This window comes from Podarcis muralis, chromosome 15, assembly GCF_964188315.1.
Source record: "Podarcis muralis chromosome 15, rPodMur119.hap1.1, whole genome shotgun sequence".
Taxonomy (NCBI): domain Eukaryota; kingdom Metazoa; phylum Chordata; class Lepidosauria; order Squamata; family Lacertidae; genus Podarcis; species Podarcis muralis.
In genome coordinates this window covers 40,258,011-40,279,675 of record NC_135669.1, presented here as the reverse complement: position 1 = coordinate 40,279,675, position 21,665 = coordinate 40,258,011, and the positions used below count along the sequence as shown (strand labels likewise).

At 48.9% G+C, this 21,665-nt stretch overlaps 1 protein-coding gene and 1 long non-coding RNA gene across 2 annotated transcripts in view; one reads left to right on the top strand and one right to left on the bottom strand.

Annotated features, from left to right (window-relative positions):
- Window positions 1–7,037, bottom strand: part of TBX2 (T-box transcription factor 2) — a 32,989-nt gene extending 25,952 nt beyond the window's left edge. Inside the window, exons 1-2 of the mRNA XM_028707499.2 lie at window positions 5,471–7,037; window positions 2,783–3,050 (exon numbers count right to left, since the gene is read on the bottom strand). Coding sequence (XP_028563332.2) covers window positions 2,783–3,050; window positions 5,471–5,835 — 633 coding nt within the window. The 5' untranslated portion in view covers window positions 5,836–7,037. The remainder of the gene's footprint in view (window positions 1–2,782; window positions 3,051–5,470) is intronic.
- Window positions 7,038–7,330: 293 nt separating this feature from the next.
- Window positions 7,331–21,364, top strand: LOC114585151 (uncharacterized). Its single transcript, XR_013390922.1, has 3 exons — window positions 7,331–9,514; window positions 19,716–19,856; window positions 20,512–21,364. It is a non-coding gene; the product is annotated as an uncharacterized LOC114585151 (long non-coding RNA).
- The last annotated feature ends 301 nt before the right edge of the window (window positions 21,365–21,665 follow it).

The window sequence follows — 21,665 nt, the reverse complement described above, 5'->3', positions numbered from 1 at the left end:
AAATCTATCAACAACTATTATTAAATATATAAAAGCACCACGCTCATTCGGACTGTGGGCTCTGAATTGTTCCTGTAGGAACCATGGCAGCGTACTAAAATTGTGCCAAGATTATAGGGGGCGGACAACCACATCAGTGCAAGTTAAGCTCGCCTTTTTAAGACATCCTGGTCTTTAGCAAGGGATATTTAAGAAGGCGCTGAGTTCTCCAAACCTAGAAAGGCATGGAAAGTGCGTGTGTATAACGCAGAGACTAGGGCCCACTGAAGGCTGGGGGGCTGCGGAGGAAACTATCCCTCTCTCTTTTTTTTAAGGCAGCAGAATTGTTTGTTCATCCCACACCGCACGTATACGCAGCATCGTGTACATTATCGATTATAGCGTTTGTTTTCCTGGGGGTGGTGATTGGGGGAGAACAGCGCAGCCCCCACAATTCCTTCCCTAAGGCTCTGTTGAAGACCAGGGCAGTTACTTCCGAATCAATAGGGAAAGGAATCGAACTAGCCTGTTGATCCCCCTATTTTCCGGATCCTGAAGGAGAACGAACTAGCCTGTTCATCTAAGAACACACCTGTAAAAACTAAACATGCCTCCCCCACACCACACAAAAAACCCCTTCTAAGTAACCTTTTAATTTGACTTTAAAGAAAGGTCATTCATCACCCAACAAATGACCTCAAGATTTATTGAAATAATCCCCGCATTTCTTCTTTTGTGTTTCCTCCACTCACACGCCAGAGTTAAGGGATCTTAATTTTATATATGACACTCAAACACACACAAAACATACAGATATATATAAATTACAATTATCTCCTTTGCACTTTTTGCGAAATTATGGAGAAGTGATGAAAAGTACTATATTCTGCTCAACGGGGGGAAAATAATTACTGGCGTACATTTTTTTTTAGTAATCCAGGATCAAACCCTATTTTCCAGTTTTGAAAAGATCTACTGGAATCCATTCACACAGGCGCTCGCACACCCCCAAGCATTTTAAGTAAAAGGGTTTTTTCCAGCCCCGTCTGCCAATTTTAAGGCAAATAAAAGAAGCGGAGTTTAAATTGCCTTAAAAATAAAGGTGATTATTTTATAGGATAAAAATATTTCCTGTTAATTCACTTTAGCTGTCTTGCCAAAAAATAAAATAAAATAAAAGACTTTATAGGTTTTAATAAATAACAAGCAAACCAGCCCCTGCGGTGAAAAAAATGATCAGAAATGTGAATGGTAGCTCACAGCATAATCCTATGCGTGCCTTCTCAAAAGTAAACCCCGTTGAATTCAATGGTATTTACCTCCATGAATTATTGCCTCAGCCTTCGCTGAACTAAAGGCACTAACTAACCGCTCACCCTGGAATAAATGTTGCTTATGCAGGCCATTGTTTTCTTCTGGCTTACCTGGGAGTAAGCTCCACTGAACACACCAGAATTCCTTCCCAGTAAACCGACCTGCCACCGCACTGTTAGCAAGCAAGCAAGCCCATCTCCCCTCCCGACGTTACTTGTGTTTACTCTAAATTAAGCCCGGTTGATCTCAGTTAAGCTTACTTCCCTGGCAAATCTGGATAGGATTGCAACGTTGACTGGAGGTCCCGTTGGGAAGGCGAGCGGGGAAATCAATGGGATTTCCTTCCCAAGTTAACATATCTCTTCGCATACGCGATGCGGCTGTAAATCCGCAAGGCTATGATGCGCATTTAAATCCGCATTGCAATCGATGAGAATTTACTTCCAAGTCAACCGTGTACAAGCGTGTAGGATACGCTCTCCAGCGAGGATTTTCCGCCCATTATCCACCCCACCCCTGACCCCAGAAGGAGACAACCTCTGGCAGGGGTGTAGGTTGTTACGAATTTTAAACTCCTGATAAGGAGGCATGATTTATTAGCTTTGGGTAATAATAAAGCCCCCTTCATTAGCATCAGGTGTGGGGGGGAAGCACCCTACAGATTTATATCGGATAAATTTATTTTAAAGTGTACGGTCTTTCAGGTTAGAGGTTGCAAATTCTTAAGACGGGGACCAAGAACGTGCACATCCATTCTCACACACACACACACACAGACGAGATATTGTACGAATTATATATGGAACACACACTATTATACGTGTTATATACGGAATAGTTCTACGAAGTTGACTAAATACAGGCTCCAAAAGGAGAGCTTTAACGAGGAGGTTTGCAAAAGGGAGTTGTAAACAGGAGCTCAGGCATTTCGGATTGAGGACTACTCACTTTAATGCGGATCTAAAGAGCCACAGATGTACAGTGCCTGGCGCCCTAGAAAATCCCAGTCTCAAAGAGTAAGGAAAAGATCTGCCTGTTGCGGGAATGGGGAGAGATAAACTGTGCTGATCAACGGCAGCCCCATAGCGCCAGTTCTTGCGGTGGTTTACTCAGGAGTAAAGCCCCCAACTCCACCATTTCAACCAGGACTTGAACTCTTTAATAAATCCTGCGCTCCAGCTCGCAGCTTTTCTTTAAAAGAAGGGTACGGTATGCCTGCCTGATCTCTCATTCTCTCTCCACTCCCCCCCCCCACAAAAAAAACTCTAGTTCCCAGCGGAGAGATTATCTGAAGATAGAGACACGTGTCAATTGTGTGACAGGAGCCGGGCATCCCCGAGGCACAGAGGAGGTGGCAGGCTGGGCGGATGTTTCAAAGCCTTGGAAATTAAATGAAAGAAAAACAGCAGCTCCTCTCCTGACCCCCCACCCCCCCACCCCAGCTTTTTACCCCACAGAAAGAAGGAAAGGGGGCACGGGAGGGACTTACGAAGCCGTGCTTATCCGAGATGTTGTTGGTGAGCTTGAGTTTGTGGAAGGCGACCGGCTTGGCCATCCACTGCTCCCCGGTGGCGGGGCTGTCCGGGTGGATGTACATGCGTTTGGGCATCTCCGGGTCCGCTTTCCCGGCCACCATCCAGCGCGAGTTGTGGAACTTGTAGCGACAGTCGTCGGCAGCCACGATATCCATTAACAAAATGTACTTCGCCTTCTTGTCCAAGCCGCTGACGCGAACTTTGAAAGGGGGGAACATTCGCCTGAATAAACACCAGGGAATTTTTAAAAAGAAGAAAACAAGGTTTTAAGGGAAACGCTCATTCCACCCACCTCTTCGCAAAGACAAGAATTCAACTCGGAAACACCGCAATCTATTTAAAACACACGTGCCCGTTATTAAACATTATGGATCACTGTGAATCGCTGGTTTTTATTTCAAGAGATGGCCTTATGTTTTTGTTTTGAATTGCGTCCCTTTCTTTTTCGAAAGAGAGAAGCGTGACAATCTAAGGCTTTGTTTTGAAGGCGAGCTGGACTTTAAGGTACAGGGCTTCCTCGGCGGGCGATTTCCACGCATGTTTACTCAGAAGTAAGTGCCACTCTGTTCAGCAGGCTTTCCAAAGAGGCTGCAGAGACTGCGGTCTTTGGCACCTGCGATCCCAGAGCACAGTTCAAGGGGGAAAGGTTCAGTCGCGCACCGTGGGAATGGTCTCCGAGTAAACATGCACTCCAACTGGACTGAAACTCTTTCTCAGACGCGGGGGGGGGGGGGCTAAACGCGTTTACTCCAGAGTAAAGCCGGTTTTGTGCAAGGAAAGTCTTTACGAGGTTGCAGTTTCAAATGCAGGCCCAGGGCACATCCTTTGAAATTAGGCCACCTTTTCAGGGCCAGGGTTCTAGGAAAACAAAGACCCCCCAGAAAATAATTCACCAATCCAAATTCTGCTTTTATAAAAAGGTGTGCATTTCGAGGGTTTGAAAGAAAGCTCCCCCCCCCCTCAAAAAACCCTGTCTTTCCCCCTGCATTCGAAAACCCCATTCTAGCAAACAGGTTTACTCTGAAGTTCTAAATCCCATCCATTTCGCTGGGATTTACTTCAAGGTAAGGGTGAATGGGATTTGCAGCGTGCATAGGACAGACTTTTTTAAAATTTATTTTAGGAGCAGATTAATGAGAAAACGATTCCTTGTTCCGGATTAAAAATCCAGGTTCAAAAGGAAGTTGAAATCCGGATTGCCAGGGGCAGGGGAGCCGAATGACCTAGTTGTGCGCCTGCACGGCAGATCTTTTCTCTCTCTCTCTTTAAAAAATGTGGTGCAAATTCTACATGTCGAATGGGGGTGAGGGGTCGTGTCGAAGCCCAAGCGGGCGCCCCTTGTTTTACCATTCCAAATTTCCCTTGACCTAACCTGAAAAGAGACAAAATGCAAACCTCAAACTTCTCTTAACAGACCGAAGGCATTGCTGGCAAAGGGAGGGGGGAGAGAATAGATAAAACAACAGGAAACCCCCCTCCCTGGAAGTTCGAGAAATTTGTCCGCTCATTATATTTGGGGTGGGGAGGGCAGGGGGCCCAGCGAGGACGGAGGGCTTCCCTGCAGGCAACATGAAACGGAAAATGAAAAGAAATTTAGCAGATCCAAACCGCAGTACCCAAATTTTCAGGAATCTGGGTGGAAGGGAGCGTTTCAAATCCATTTCCAAACCTCCAAAACCCATCCCTCCTTCATTCAGCAGCGTGTGTTGCTCGTAAGGAAGACCCTCAGTTTTGAAGGGGGGATTTCTGGCATCACTTATGCCTCTTTGGCCTGATCCTAGTGCCTGTTTTACCCTTTGTAGTCAAGTCAACCGTGTTTGACATAGGGGCTTACTCCTATGTAAAGCGTGCCCTGCGGTTGCAATCTGCACTCCTAGGCTCCTTTAGGATATTTTAAGGTAAAGTGCAATTATTCAGCTTTTAAAAAATACATACATACATATGAACTTTAAAAATAAAACAACAATATTAGCTAAAACCACACAACTCTGGGGTGTTTCGAGGCTATCAGCCAGAAACATTTAACCCGGAAACAAGTTTTCTTTTAATCGTGTAAACAAATACAATATGGAAATTATAGGGTTTAAATAATTAACCATGAATTGGGGAGGTGGGGGAGAAGAGACCTAGTTTCAGCGTGGAAAAGACGACTTCCACACAAACGCGCGCGCGCACACAGCAAGAACCCTTTACCAAAAATCAGATATATCTGCTTAGCATTTAAGCACACTAACCCAACCTTGAACGCGTTGGCTTGGGAATAAAACCCCAGGATTGCAGGAAAAGTTTACTTCCAGTTTATGTGGCTGGGAAGGGCTTTAGGGGTAGGAAGGCGTTTTAAGAGAGATGACAGATACATTTAAATTAAAGTCATAGGTGGGGGAGCGTGCCGTGAGAAACAACGCAGAAGGTTGTTTCTTCCCCCTACCTAGCAAAAATCAGTGCTTAATAATGCTCATATCATGCTATCACGCAAAACATGAATTATTATCCTGCTATCATGCAAAACATGAATCATTATCCTGCTATCATGCAAAACATGAATTATTATCCTAACATTAAAAAATATGAATTATTATCATTATCAATTATTACTTTTGCTATTCCCAATTGCAACGTGGTTGGCGCCCGCAACTGCTCACCTTCCAGATTTGGTGATCACCATCTCGGTCCCTAGTTTGTGAAACTGATCCCAGAGATCTTTGGCTTCCAGGGTCACTTTGGGGTCGTCCTCGACCTCCTCCTCGGGCTCCAGGCTTTTAAGCGACCTCAGATGGGCGGCTTGGTGGTGGTGTCCCAGCGCCGAGACGTGCAAACTGGCCTCGGCGGCTCCGGCCAGGCTAGGATCCTGCAAAGGTTTCGTCAGGGCGGCCGGAGGCAGAGCCAAAGCCGGGAAGAAGGAGGGCTGAGCGGCCGCCAGGAAAGCTGACATAGGGAAGTCGGACGGCCTGGGCGCGTGGAAAGGGTGGTAAGCCATCGCAGTCCCCGGGAAGGCTGGATCTCTCATCAGTACATCCACAAATCCGGGAGGAAAGCCCGATCCCTCCAGCAAGGGAGGGGTTGGGAGTTGATGGCGGGGGGGAGAAGAAGAGGCGCCTGCTTTGCTTGTCAATTTCAATCCCCCCCACCCCGTGCACACACACACAACACACACACACACAAGCACACCTCCCCCCTGCGAGCTCAGGCAGGAGAGCTAGTGAATTTCAACCCGTTTTCTGTTCGCGGTTCTCAGAAGCGCCCCCGGGCTGGTGGGTTTCAACCCACCTCAACTCTGGCAAAACTGCCTTCGGGTTCCTGTGCAGGGGGCCAGAAATTGGGGAGAAGGGAGGGAAGCCCGAGCAGAGAGGGGGGAAAGCCCACACAAACAGGCGCACACAGACTCACATACAAACACCACACTACCAAAACAGTCCCGGTGATTTGAGTTCTTCTGGACGTCTCCAAGGGGCCGGTAAGTCCTTATATGTTTTTTTCCTCTTGCAGGCAGGAGGGAGGGCGAATCAGAGCCCCTTCTCCCGGATCAAATTGGAGGGGGGACCCCCCAAAAAAGTGCAGCCGACAAGGGCGAGTCTTGACGCCTTCAAAAAAAAAAAATCAAGTCCTTAAAATAAAATTTTAAAGAACAGCTCAAGATGATCTTGCAATCGGAAAGGTTTGGGGAGGGGGAGTCGGCGGAGAAGCGCGTCCCCCTCCCTCCCAGTCCTACAAGAACTCCTGACCCCCCTCCCCGAGAGAGGAAGAGAAAGCCAAGCTGGATCTGGCGGCCGTAGGGTGGGGAGGGGAGGGGGATCTTGCTGCCGGCCCCCCCTTTTCTTCTCTGGCGCTCGCGCGCTCTCTTTCCCCCCTCGCCGTTTGCGAGCGAGCGAGCGGGCAGCAGCCGGGGGAGCTTCCTTCTTTCCTTCCTTCGCCTTTCCGACCCAAAGCGAAACCAACCCCCGCCCCCTCTTCTCCGGTCGCTCAAGGATCGCGAGGCTCCGGAGTTGGATCGACGCCGGAATCCGAGCCGGGAGCCAGGCGCTTCATAGCTCCGAAGGAGAGCGAGCCCCAGGGCAGACTGGCTTGCGTCTCTTCTGGATCCCTCTCTTTTAAAAAATAAAGGAGCAGAAAGCGCTGGGACGATCTCTCGTGCGCCCTTCCTCGCTCGGATTCCTCCACCTCTCCTCTCTCCTCCTCTCTCTCTTTCCTCCTCTCTCTCTCTCCCTCCCTCCCTCTTCTTCTTCCTTCCTTCCTCCCCACCCCCCTCGCTCCGCTCCGCGCGTTTCCACCTCTCGGGCCAACCCTTAATGAGCCGAGCCCCCCTTGATTGTGGATTTTACGCGGTTCAGACCAATTGTGGATGTCCATAGGCGTGGTTTTGACAGGTCCGGCCAAGATCTGGGGTGAGAGAGGGAGCTGGGAAGGGGTGGGGGGTGGAGAGAAGGAGGGAATAGAAAGGGGTTTGTGATGGGCGGGTGGAGAGAAAGAGAGAAGAGGGAGGAGAAAGAGAAGAAGAGAGGAACGGAGGGGGGGGTGAAAGGTGTCGGAGGCATCACCCGAAAGAAAACATGTCAACAGAATAAAATATTAACCAATGACAGAGGCAAGGCCTCGGGAGCCCTCCCCTCTCCAGGCCCGGCTCCTAGCTGATGGGGAGGGAGGGGGAGAGGGAGGGGGCACGTTCCCCCAGCGCAGGAACTGTTGGCAGAGGCACCCGGAGTGAGTCCGGCCAGGCAGCCAGGAGAGAAGGCGCCCCACGGAATGCGCCAGCGCGCGAGCGACCAGGGCGCAGGCCGGGCGAGGGATGGAGATCAGAGAGAGGGCGGAGGCCTGCGGACCAGGATCCGGATGGGGGGGCACTACCCTGGTTCTCCAGAAAGCCCTTGAATACACCCACGGAGAGGATCTATCACCTAGTGGAAAAGGAAGCGGCAGGAACCATTCCTAGGACTGGAGAAGAGACGCCGGCAACGAGCCATCTTTGCTCGGAGTGGGGGTTTTTTGGGTTGTGGGGATGAGTGTTTGGCCTTGAACAGGTGCTTGGAAAGGGTCCCTCTCCCCAGAGCGCACCCCACCCCCACTCGGTGTATATTTTGAACGCTAGTGCAGGTGTCTCTTTCCACACGTGTTTTCTCTCCCCCCCCCATCACTTTATTCTCAGGTGAAGTTTTTAGAAATTTCATCCCTTCACACAGGCCTCGGGACTTTGGAGCTACTCCCGAGGAGACCCGTTGTAAGCTTATTGGGCCTTGGTGCCCAAAAGGCCTGCGAACAAAAGGCCAGCCGGTGGGTGTCACGTGTCTAAAGACTGGCGAGTCCTCTGCACGTGAGAACTCTGTTATCTTGTTCGGAGGCCTACCAGTGTGTTCTTTCTGCGGGTGTACATAGTGGATGCTTCCCAGCACAACACCACATTCGAATTAGTATTTATTATTTGCTGAAACCAGTACAGCATGGTGTGGCTTTTCTGCATAGCACAAGCGACTGACAGGTCACCGCCCCGATGAGCTTACAATAAACATATTAAGGAGCTCAAATATGCTAACCTATTCCAGGTCTATTCTGCATCTATAGTGCGGCATTCTTGGGGAAAGCTTCCATTAGAATCGCACTGTTCTGGGAGTAGTTTACTTCCCAGAAAATGCAATTCAGGTGTTAGTAAATGTCACAGCTTCGTCGCGAAAGAAACTGGCGAAGGAATTCCGCTATAGGCTGAAATCCCCTTGGATTTGGGTGCAAATCCCCTTGGAGCGCAACGCGTTAGTCCTACACAGAGTAGACCAATTGCAAAATAAAAGGCATAAATTTTATCGGGTCTACACGGAGTATATAACCCGATAGAATGTATTTCTGAGGAGACCATGCGTGGACGCGTTCTGTGGATCAGGCCACTCGCTGGGGACAATCCTGGGCTTCGGGAAGACCCAGTTTATCACGCTTACCCTGGGGTAAATCGCAGTGAGAGCAAGGTGACTTACTTCTGAGTAAATATCATTGAAGACAGCAGGCTTACACCTTCCGTTAGCTGACTAGGCGCGAGCCGGTTTCAGAAGTTCACCCCTCAAGTGGTCTAGGGCCAAAACTGTTCCCCTTTCCCGCCCGCCCCCTACAAAGAGGGATATTTTGAAAGTGGGGCTGAACAGGGACACCGTGAATATAATTATTCCATTTAATCCATCAAAGGGCTGCTCCTTTCCTCTTTTTTCCCTTTCCTGCCCCCCAAATTATAGTTTCTTATGACATCCATTCCTTTTCCAAAACCCCGAGCGCGATGTTCCACCCCCCCCCCGCGATTTAATTTCAGGGAGGAAGAAGGGAGGGGGGAAGGGAGAGCCAGAGAGAGGGAGGGAGAGAAACCCTTTGAAGAGATTCGGGTAGGGCCCACCCAGAGAATGGAGAGAGGGCCATGCGCTCCCCCCCCCTCTCCAGCGGATCCGGGCAGGGGCTGCCTGGACCACGAGCAGATCTCGCGGCTTCCCAATCTTTGGGGTAGGGGTGGGGCGCACAGATAACGCGGAGGAGGCAATGGGGGGGGGGTCTGAGAAAAATGGAGGCAAGCCGGTGCGCATCGCCGCTTTAAGACTTCGCTTCCTAGCCCAGTCTCGGCCTCCGGGACCGCGCGGAGATGGAAAGATTCAGCCCGGGCAATGGAAGTAATAGCGGAGCGAATCGGACCCTCTTGCAAAACGCGGCCAAAGCAGCCTCGGGTGAGTAGCGAGCAGCGGGGCGCGCGTTCAGAGATACCTCGGGGTAGGTTTCGCGCGAGCGCCGATCCGTAGTATTTTTATTTTTAAAAAAGCTTTTGGGAAAAGGTCGCAGAGGCGAGGAGGGTGCCTAAAACGCGGAACACTTTTTGTGCGCGTGTGAACGCAGCTGCGTTTCACACCGGATGTGTTATTAATTATTAAATCATTCTTACTATTCTGCAACTCCCATACTATTAATACTCCCACCGCCAACCTAAAGATTTTGAACTAGATGGTCTCCAACAGCGCATTCGTGCCATGTCTACTCAGAAGCAAGTCCGATTGGACCCCACTGGAACTTGCTCCCAGCTGCAATCCCCTATGAAGCTCACCTGGAAGCAAGCCTCCTTGAGCTCAGCGGGACTTACTTCTGAGTAGACATGCACAGGATTGCGCTCTGAATGAACAGCTCCCAGTTTTACTCGGGGCCTTTATTGTTTTTTAAAATGGGTTTCTACATCCCAGACTCCCACGCTTAACTTTTTGATGGATCGCAGCCCTGGAAGTACTGTAGCGGTTCTCCCCGCCTCCCCTCCCCGCAATCCCCTGGGCTGACATCCACAAACCACTTGTCTACCCCTAAACACCAACGCTACCCACACCGTCCTTAGGAACACAACTTTGCCGTCCGGTTCTCCGCATCTTTATTTGGAAGAAAGTCCCACTTCGCTTGCATAGAACACACTACACCCAAGTTAGAGTGCGTAAGGATCGTAGCCCTGACCTCTTGACAGCCACATCAGCTCGTCAGCGTATCCCATAATACAGGCGCGGGGGGTGGTTAAATGGTCCCCCCCCCCACCTATTAAAAGCACCCAACGAATTGTCACCGGCGCCCGGCCGCTCGCATGTAATGCGTAAAGTTGGCTGGCGAACTTCCTTTCTTCTATTGCGCCCCCCAAAAAAATGGTTCCAAATGAGAAATGGATAGCAATGAAATTAGTTTTGGCTCTTCCGTGATCAATTGATCGGCATTATTTGCCCACCGTCTTTCCTAGTCTTTTCCTGGAGGGAGAGAATTTACTTAGGGGGTTGGAGAAAACAGAGCCAAGAGGGCGATCGCTTGCAAAGGCTACTTTGTTTGGAAATGGATTTTTTTGGGGGAGAGGCGCACCTCTTTCTCTCTCGCCACCTCCTCAAGATCCCACCCAGCCACCCTGCCCCAGCCAAATCTTCCCACTCCATAGACAGTTGACAAGGAGAGCTATCTGTCTGGCTGTGTGTCTACTTTCAGATTTCCCCCTGATTGAGCCGGGGGGGGGGAGAGAAGAGAGTTGGGTCAAGAGTCTCTTGGCGCCAGGAGTTTGAAGTGTCCACAATTAAAAAGCGACAAGACAAAGGAGTTTTTTTAAAAAAACAAATAGAGAGAAGCATTTATGTTCCCCAAATTCTGGGAAGTTATTCCGCCCCCCCTCTTTTCCCCCCTTCAAGTGGGAGAGGACCCATAAGCCCGCGATGGGAGCAGCAGCCGCGCTTGCCCAGGCTGCGGAATCATGTGCTCGCCTGACCCCTAGATGGCCGCATCTAATCAGCTTCTGAGAGACTCAGCAAGGCCAGCTAGTCTTTCGCAGCTCCTCGGCGGCGTGGAGAGAAGGGGGAGGGGAGCAACTCCGCACAGACACGCACAGGGTCCCCCCAGCCCAGTCCCCAACTGGGGCAGCATCCCTACTGGGCGGGTCGAGATCTATGGAGCAACAGGCGCCTTAGGTCGCCTCTCCATCGTTCACGCAAAGCACGCGACTTTTCTCAAAGAATCCCGAGGACGATACTATAGTTTACACGGCACAGAGCTACAGTTCCCAGCTCTTCTTAACAAGCCAGGGCTCCCGAGATTATTTATGGGGGAGAGGGAGCCGCGCGCCTCGCGTGTGTGGCGTGGCCTTAGCTCTCGCCCCGAGGAGCTTACAGTTAACGCTGAGCATTTTGGAGGGAATGAACTGAATTGGGGGGGGGGGGAGGGAATTAATAATAAATAGGATGCGGATAATGAATATGAGCAAAAAATGAAAACGACAACGGGAAGTGAAAAGGCATTGGCCCCACCCACCCACCAGATACAACCCTTAATTCACAGCAGAGAAATTGGGGGGGGGGGTGCGCGCTGTTTGCAGCAGCCAGATAACCCCACTTTTTCGTTCTTTCTTTTTTGAGCGCCTAATATCCAGTTTGAGTCTGATGAGGCTACGATCCTAAACACACTTACTGGGGAGTAAGTCTCATTGAACTGAACAGGGCTTTCTCTGAAATAGACACGCATAGGATCGCTCTGTGGCGAACTCTTTGCCTGCCCCCTCCCACCCGTCAGCCAGTAAACATTTCTGTTTACAGTGCCTTTGACTTAGTTGCGCCAGTGCAGAGGCTTCCTGAGCCCTGGGATCTGTCTGAAAAAGCCAGACCTCATCCCCACAAGATGTTGAGCACCGAGGCAACGGGTCCATGTTGCCAGCACTGACTGGCAGCAGCTCTCTAGGGCTTCGGGCAGAGGGGGCATTCCCTCTCCTACGGGGAGATGCCTGGGATCGAATCTGGGACCTCCTGCAGGCAAAGCAGCTTCTCTACCCCTGACCTACAACCTTTCCTTTCCGGAGAACAGAGAGAAAGCCATATATATAGATGGGGTGCAAGTAGGTGAAGGTACTAGTCAGAACAGGGTCCAGACGGCGCTTCTGCAGATTTTTCATCCACTCATTTCCCCCATCCATATTATCCTGTCACTAATTCAAAACAACCACCCTGCAAAGTAGGGCGCCATTACTACCCTGTTGCTGATGGGGTGAGACAGAGAAGGGCCAAAAGCCAATTCAGAAGCCAGATTTGACCCCTGGTGGGCTGGGGGGGGGGGGAGCTCACTACCTCAAAGCCAATTCAGTCACTGTTTGGTAAAATTCAGATTCTGCAAGGGGCTTATGACAGCCAGGTAAAGGTGTTCAATTTAAGGCTCTGCTCCTCCAGCCCAGTTACCAAGCTGGGGCTCCTACACCTTTAGTAGCAAGCTGCAGCTGCCGAAAGTCCATTTTCTACCCAGCTATTGAAGGTGCAGGAGTCCCGGCCTCCTTGCTGATATTCCTGCTGCCTCTTCCTGAATTAAACCCCATCACCCCAACTTCCTTCTCAGCTCTCTTGCTCCCAATAGTGCAGAAGAGGAGGTGGACCTCAGCTATAAAGAGTGGAAGAAAATACTCTTCCCAAATACCAAGCGACGGTCCATGACAGCAACAGGCAAATTGATATTATTATTAATAATTAGTGCTAAGGAATGATTTGAGGAAGTGCAAAAAGGAGTAGTTTTAAAACTGGGAGCAAGGTTGATGTTCTTTTTAGTGGTAGCGATGGCACCTGCTTGCTCAAGGTAGCCCTTGATTTGAAAATGATAGATCCCAATATTCCCCCTCCCGCGCGCATTTTAAACCCACGTGTAAATAAGCGACTGATTACGTGGCTTTTTGCTACGCGATTTCTGGCTTTGCTGTTTATGGGCGGGGAAGAGAAGGTTTACTCGAGGATGGGGCAGTTTGAGCGAGATGTTAGTCTTGTTATCTTTCTGTTTTGTTTTCACCAAAGAGAGGAGAAGGAGGAGTCCCTTATTAAACGTGGACAAAGTCAACCAGCATCTAGAGAAGCGTCAGACCCTGTAGGAGCCAGCCCACCCCTTCCAAAATACACCCCTTTCCTTACAATTTTATCCCTATTCCAGGCTGTTACGGAGAAAGGGAGAACCTACAAACGAGCCCGATTCTAGCTTCGCTTCCCCGGAAATAAGCGCCACAACACACAGAGGTCAGGGGTTCCTATTCGCAAGGAAAGCACGCTCAGGATCACAGCCTGAAAAAAAGGGGGGAAACAGTTTTTGCCGATAATTCATTTTTAACTTTCAGGAAAGGGTTTGTCGGGTGCCGGTGAGAAATAAAGAAGATACAGACTCGGTACCTGTTCGTGCTCAAAGCATACCTGCGACACGATCCAGCCAAACAACTCTAATAAATACCTCACTTGTTTCAACAGCAGAACTGTAAAGGCTCGCTTGCTTCTTTTGCCCGGCAAAATCCATGGGTGTTAGCGGCTCGTTTGGCGCAGGATCTTGCACTTAGGATAATATCCTTCCCAGTTGTCATTTACCGGAAGTAGATCCCACCCGTCTCTCTTCCCACCCCCCACCACGCAAATAGGACTTGCTTAACTGCGCAGAGGATCACGGTGGGGGAGGAGGGCGAGGGAATCCCACCAAACTCTCTGGTAAGCGCAGGCGACGGACCAACTACAGAAAATGTCCTCAGTGGGTTATGAAAGAAAAATGAAGCAATTTAGACAACAACAGCCACACACACACACACACACACACACACACACACACATCTCCCAAGGATGCTAAACTTGGTTTTGAAACCCAGGCAGGGAGAATCACCTGCAACCATATCAAACATGACAGGAACTGAATTAATGCATCTGCTTTCTACTTCATTTCATCCATGAACTGAATGGAGTGGGGAGGTGGACGTAGAAGAGGAAAATTGGACCCCTGATCTGATAACATTTGGAGTTTAAGCTCACCAGTGGAAGTTTGAACCAACATCTACGCCTTTACGCTCCATGGATATAAAGGAACCCAAAAGTTCACTTTTCACGTCTTAAAATAATTTGCCATTCCCCCCCCTTGATTATTTTTTAAAATATAAAAAATAAGCTGCTTTTTTCCTCTTTCGTGATTGGTATACAAAATTAAATGTTATGCTCCATGTTTTTGGAACGTTCGTGCTTTCCCCAATATTACATTACACACACACCCCGCACAAATACACAAACACATATATATTTTCCCTTCGTGTGTGTGTAGAGATCAACAAACCTAAATCTAACAAGCCAATCTAATCGGCCCAGGAATTGTATTCTCTTGCTGCAGGTTAAGCTTGCAGTCCAATACTGCACCCACTTGCCTGAGGGTAAGCCCCATTGAACTCAGTGCGGCTTGCTTTGAGTAGACCCGTAGAGGAGTGATCTTCGTGCGTGTATATGCTTTGGAGCTGCCCCCCCCCCAACTTGGTGAATTTTAAACAAGCATTGTATTATGCATAGAATATATGCGGATTTATTTGTAGATTCCTCGTATCCCGCACGTACATCTGCGTCCGTGTGCACGACGGACACAACGCGCACCATGTTTAAATACGAAGTGGGGGCTAGCCTGGAAATGAAGGGAGAGAGTTCGCTTTAAGCCTCAGGTCGATTCCGGTTATCAGGGCAGTGGGGTGGAGTTTAAATGGGGGGAAGTTCTGGAGACATGGATCTCTCCCCCCCCCCCCAACCCCAGCGAATATACAAAGTTCAGTTTCCAGCCATTTTCTATATTAAGCTTCCCTTAATCCCCCAACAAGCTGGAACATCCCACTTTGCCCCCCCCCCCTTTTCCCAAGTGCATTTTGATCTAATAATTTCCTTGCTATTCCTTTCTCTCTCCCCCCCCCCCCTTCTGCAACCTTCTGGGACTGGTTATCTTTTAAATAACTTATCTTGTCGACTTCCTTCCCCGATCCCCTCTCCATTCCCCGCCCCCCCCGCCGCAATTCTCCTAGTAAAGACTGAAAAAGAGAAAGGGGGGGGAGAGAATTGGCACAGATTTATTTCCACTTGCTTCGCTTATGCCTTTAACCCCTGTATTTTCCAGGCGGGATAAGTGCTGCGAGGCGGGGGGGGGGGACGACGACACACTCTTCCTATCGGGAAGCTGAGACCCCCCATTTCCCCCCAAAAAAGGTTTGCAATGGATTTCTCAGTCCTCTTTCACAGCGAAGAATAATTACATTCAGATAAAACATCCAGGCTGAAAATCAAGACCACTCTACATCTGTGTGAGTGAGGGAGGGGGTGAAAAACACGGTAGAAAAAGAGGGAAAGATAAATATTATAGATGGGAAATCCTGCTTGGGTTTCAAAGCAAAATTTAGCATCCTTGGATAGATCCATAATCACACCTTTATAAGATCCTAACATCGTTTCCAGGTTTTGTTATGTTTTAGTTGTGTGGAAATAAACAGCAGCAGCTAAGGGTGTATGAATTAACGAGGGAGAAGGAGCGATCGCGGGGGAAATGGAAAAACACACGCCAATATTCCCTTCGCAATGAGAAGAAAATGAACGTGAAGACGCGGGTGTGTGAAATTATGAGTAGGACGCATTAATTTGAAAGGAAGAAATCCACGGCTGGATGAATGAGGGAAAGAGGTGTTTTTAAAATATATATATATATAATCATTCTTTCAAAGGAAGAGATGGGGAGCGGAGTGAAATGGATCCCTAAAACGTTACGGAAGGAGATGCGTAACAAGCAAAACGAGGATTTATTATTATTTTCCCACAGACAATTAAAAACGCTGCTTGAACTTTGGGAGAAAGCTGCTCTGGCTAAACATCTGCCCACCCCCCAGCAGGTCCCTGTCCTGTCCCCCCCCGTTTTCTCCCCCTCCCCCCTACCATGCGCCCCCTTTCATCTCGACCCATCTCCTCTCTCCATCCCTCGTCTATTTTTAGCCACGCAGACTCCGGCCCTGGCGCCAGGCCGTTTAAGACCTGTCAAAGTCCTTCATATTTCCCTCATGTCACATGGCGGACCTTCCCGGGCCCCCCTCCTAGTCTGCCCCTCCTTATCCCCCCCCCCAATTTCTGCCTGCAACTACACACACACACACGCAGGCAGCCAGGCAGCCATTGGGGACCTTGGCGCTTTTGCAAAAGGGTTGCCGGGTCCTCAATTTGCTCTTCTCCGCGGCTCCCTCGTCTCTCTGACCTCAGCCAGCGGGACTGCTGGTATTCTGTCCGGGCCACTTAGCCAAATTGCGGGTGATTGATGAAAATAACATTTCTCACAAGAATCAATGCCCCTCCCTGCCTCCTAACCCACCCCGGCCCCCCTTCTGCAGGCACCATAGGAAATGAATGGAAAATTGTCCCCAGGAACAGATCAACCGGGAAAGCAAAATATCGTCAGACCTCCAAGTTAACACAACCACAAAACTCTAGGCTGGGGGGCGGGCGGGTGTAGTTTGAGGAGGATCATAGGGACCAGCGCCTCGCTGCTTAAGTTGTTCACTGGAGTTCTTGGAACGCCATTGCATCTGGCGCAACCTTCTGCGCATCGCGATCCTCCGCATGTTTCCTCGAGGGTAAGCCTCGCTGAGTTCAGATGGGCTTATTCCCGGGGGAAGCTGCAGCCCTAACCCCACCTGCGTGGGAGTAAGCCCCGCTGAAGATAATAGGACCGGCCTTTGGAGGAGACATTATTAGGATCGCGCTCCCAGCGCGCATTGGATTGTCACCGAGCCAGGCAGAGTTGCCTGCTTTTAATCAGAAATAAGTCTTACCGCGTTCAAGGTGCTTGCCATTCCTGTTATGTTTTCAGAATAAACAGTTAAACAAGATCTCGATGCATTACCTTAGACACTGGGAAAGGAGGGCGTTGCAAAACTACCCCCAGCAACCCCCCTCCGGTTCCCACTTTAGTTTGTGGTCATTTTTTTTTAATGCTGTTTATTGTATGTATATTCTCAATTCTTACGTGTGTGTTTTAAGGAAAGGGTCAAAGTTTGTTCTAAGGAAAAAGCGCAGTCTTGTTTAGAAAAATAAAATGTTTTTAAAAATGACAATTGATATTATTCTGGCTATGTGGTTTCACTCGCCCTTCGTTCCTCCCCAACAATAAAAATCCCCCACGCGCGCACACAGCTCGCTACTTGACCCCACGCAAATCTGCAAAGTCCAGAAAACGGGCACCCTTCTGACATTAATAGTGCGTCCGGACCTTCACTCCAGGCTGCTCTGCCTCGGGGGAGGGGGCTGGGACATAAAGTCTACAGGAGACAGGAATCCCAAAATTACACGCTGTGGGTTTTTTTTTTTTTGGGGGGGGGTGTCTTTCTCGCGATGAAACCCCGCTGAGTTTCCATAGGAATAATTTCCAGGTATGCTGCACGGAGTTCAATGGGATAAACGGAAGCACGTGGCCAGCCGTGGATTGGGAAGTGGGCAATGGCTTTCATGGATCATCGACACACACAAGAACACGAGCAAAAAAGAAAACTGTAACATTCAAAAAGGTGTGTTCCACCTTGGTAGAATTTATTCCAAGAATGAAGATTTTTAAAAAAATATAAATATATGGTTGACCGTGGGAGCCCAATTTTGGAGAATCGGGGAGGGAGGTCTTGAGATATGACATACACATACACACATACAAGCAGAATACACGTTACAATCCCAGGAACTGACACCTCCCTGCAAACTGGACCGGAAAACGATGGCGGCGGCGGTGGGGGGGGGGGGAGATTCGGACATCAGTGTCTTCAATATTATAACCGAGTTATCCAAGAGTCGCAGCCTGTTGGTTTTAACTGCATTTTTAAAAAAATAAATAAATATAAAAGTAATAAAATGCAGATTTAGATCCGGGAGGATATTCAGATCAGTTCGGAAAAGTTAGCTGGGTTCTTTTGTGTTTTCAATGTGGCGCCCCACCCACAAAACCTTGGATTTCTAATCAGCCCGCTTCATACAGCGTTGAAGGCACAATCCATCACCTTATTAAGGAAGGCAGGTTTTTTTTGGGGGGGGTTGCGGTGGGATATTTTTGGAGAGGATTCAGAGGTCATATACAATATTAAGGACCACCGCCACCCCGCCAAAAAAAGTACTGGTGATACGTTTAATTTTTTTATATACCTAATGATCATCAGTGCTGGATGTGTTCCTAAGGAGGAGTAACCCTTTACTGTCTGGGTGGGAAAGGTGGGTGGTCTCCCTAAACAGCACCCCTAAACCGTGCCGCTGAGTCTCCCCTTTTCCTCTCCCACTCAGTCCTACCTTAAAAGATATATGGAAGAAGCTCTTGTCTCAATTATGCTGCCCGCAAAACAGACCAACCTAATTCAAGCCCCTTTCGGCCAGCCCCAGAACCTCCCCTTTCTCTACAGCAAGGGCTTATTCTCCCCAAATTCAAGGAGCCAGGTTCAAAATTCTGTGGAGCCTCTGAGCTTGCTTAGAGTATGTTTTCCCCTACGTCACTGCTGAATTGTCCCCCAGGCCAGAGACTCGGCCCCGGAGCGATTCCATCCAAAATAGGTCCCTTTGTCAGGCAAATCTGAAAGTCAGCATCGAACACCACCAGCTTCCCGAACAACTCAGGCTTCCAGAACTTTAGTCCGAGGATGGGGCCCAATTTCTTTAAAAGGGTGAGGGGGTTACTCGGAAACAAGGCCGGTTGGTTTCAGAAAGTACACGGATTTATAAATCAGTTATGCAGGGTAATAGAATCTAGTTCTTCAACGCTATCAGGCACAATTGCAACATTATACGAGTACACGCACGAAAACATTCTTATCTATTACACGCACGCAGACACACTAACATCAGTCATGTATATGTGCAATAAATATTTGTGTTAATGAGCAGACACACACACATTTCTGGTTTCAAAGGATCTGTGGGAGGAAGCTGCACAGCGTGGACAGATTTCAAGGGATAAGAAAAATTCATAATATCTGCCTGGCGTCTGCTCTCCGCCTTTCAAGTTATACTCTGGACTCCCAATTTATCAATGAATTTTACAAGGCAATAAACAGACGGAGGGAGAAGCCACGAGTATTATCAAAAGTATTTAAAATATAATAAGCAGAGCGAGGGAACAGCCAAGGCGATCTACGCCCCTTGTAAGTTTATGGTCGCTTATCGAAGGGAATAAGCAAAACAAGGACGGGAAAGAGTGGGGTCTCTGCCCCGATAAGCTTACAATATGTTTTTTCTCCCAGTGGGAGAGCCAAGAAAGAGGGTGACCAAAGGTTATATGGGGAATGCATATTAGAGAGTGCATTCACACGTACTTCGCTCCTTTCTCAAACAAATGAAATGAATATTAAATCGAGAGAGAAGGTTGTTGGCTGCTTGGGAATAAAGATTCAAAACCAGGGAAGACTGAATTGTTTTAAAATGGGGGGAAGGGCACTGGGTACTTTCAAGGGTTAGGACATTTCAACACCGACCATCATCGCTTTATTCGAGGGACAATATGGATTGATGAAAACAATTTTTTGTTTTTTGGAGATTCGGTTTTTTAAATCCAGGTGTGCGTGTGTGCCTCACCTCAAACTGGATTTAGTTCTCTCTGGTTTCTATTTTGCAGGAGGGGAGGCGGTCGGCCCGCCGGTCCTGTAGAACCTCCTCATCCACCCACATCCCAGGGAACCGGTTTAGTCTCGCGTTCCTACCTCCCCGCCCCCACAAAGGACCTAGTAAGAGGAGTTTAACAAGAACCTCGAAATGGGTAAGGAAATCCAGATCTGTTCTGAGAATTCGATATCATTCCCTTTGGAATCATTGCTGTTATGAAGGATGGCAGAGACTTCATGTTGTTTTGCAGGCCGATCCTAAGCACGTTTCCTCCTCCGGAGTCGATCCTAAGTATGTTTCCTCCGGAGTCAGTCGGTCTCTCCACCGAAATCAATGGGCCTTCCTTTCCAGAAGGGGCGGATGGAGAAACACAGCGCCAAGTCTGCGCTCCTGAAACGCCCCTTCCCGGGGGTTTGCGCCCCCCCACACTGAAGTTGCTGCCTGTGCAGCACCTTAAAGAAGAGCGGGGAGATCCTTAATAGTACAAAATGCCCAATTTTTCAATAGCAATAGGGGAGTGAAAAAAGAGAGACTTGTTTCTCTTAGTCCTTGCAAACTCCACGTGCCCTTATCCTTATCCTGTAATTCCGCCTCCCCCGACTGGTGTGAAACTGGGGGCGGGACGCCGTCCTAAGAGAGGGGGGGGGGGAGACACGAATTCAAATCCACCCAAGAGGAACCCCAGAGACAGGTGAAAAGAAGTTTGCACGCGATCCACATTGGGTTTTACACGGACCTCCGGAACGAATTAAGTACGTAACCAGAGGTACCACTGTATTCCCCTCCTCTCTCCAAATTTACTGCCGCAGAAAGGCGAGGAAGATGGGAAATGCTCGTGGATTCAGAACAAGGAAGGGGGTCTTCTCGTCTCCCCCCACCCCCGCGCGGCCGCAAAGAAAGCGAAGAGGAGGAGAAGGGGCGCAGCGTGCAGCCGGGCTGGGTCTCGGATCAACAGGTGCACGACCGTTTCTGATCGCGGCCAAGCAAGCAAGGCAGCGAGGAGAAATTGACAATGTCTTTGTTTTCCTAAGGAAGATCAAGACTTGGGAGCGACTTCAGTCAAGTTTCGGATTATTATTTTACCGCCCCTTGTTTTGGGGGAAAGGTCCGGGGTGGGAGATTAATTTTACCCTGGAATCTTAAACCTGTTAACTCAGATATCGCGTCGATTCCCGGGAGAGACATGTAGCCCCTATTCTGTGCGCAGAATTTATTGGAAGTAACACCTGCCGACTTCAGTGGGACCTACTCCGGAGTAAGAACGTGTATTCAGTTCGCAGCCTTACTCTTAGGACAGCCTGCGATAGTCACCTGGAAGTAAATCCCATTCCCACTGAACTCAGCGGGGCTTCTTTCCCGAGAAGACATGGGTCGAATTGTTAGGCTCCAATCCCATACGCGCTTATCTACTCGAAAGTAAACCCGGCTCAGCTTGTTTCCTAGTCTAAGATGCAAAAATAGGACTAGGCTGTTTGTTTCAGATTTTCTGGGCTGTTTGCAGAATGAATTATTTCGGAGTGAATGGGTGGGTTATATGATAATAATACCCTTGACTAGTTTTTTAATTGAAGAGTTTCTAGTTTCTGCAGACAGACACGAGAAATGCGAGATTTACTGTATATTACTCTCTCAGCGGGGAAAAATTAAATATATGGAAAGGCATTGCTTGTTGAAGAAATGACTTGTGAAAATATAAAAGGGTTCAAGAATACATAAATCAGTTTGTAAACACGAAAAGGGGTGCCTGGAAAGCTTGGCATCCCTATCTCAGCGCAATCCTGAACGTGCCTACTCAGAAGTAAGCCCTGCTGTGTTTTTAGGCCTCACTTAGGACTCTGGTCCGACTGAACACAGAGTGTCTTTCTAGCGGTGAAGTGCAGCGCCTATAAATATGACTACACAAAAGTAAATCCCTCTGACTTTTCTGGGACTTCATCCCAGGTGTGTGCATGTGAGTTTTCTA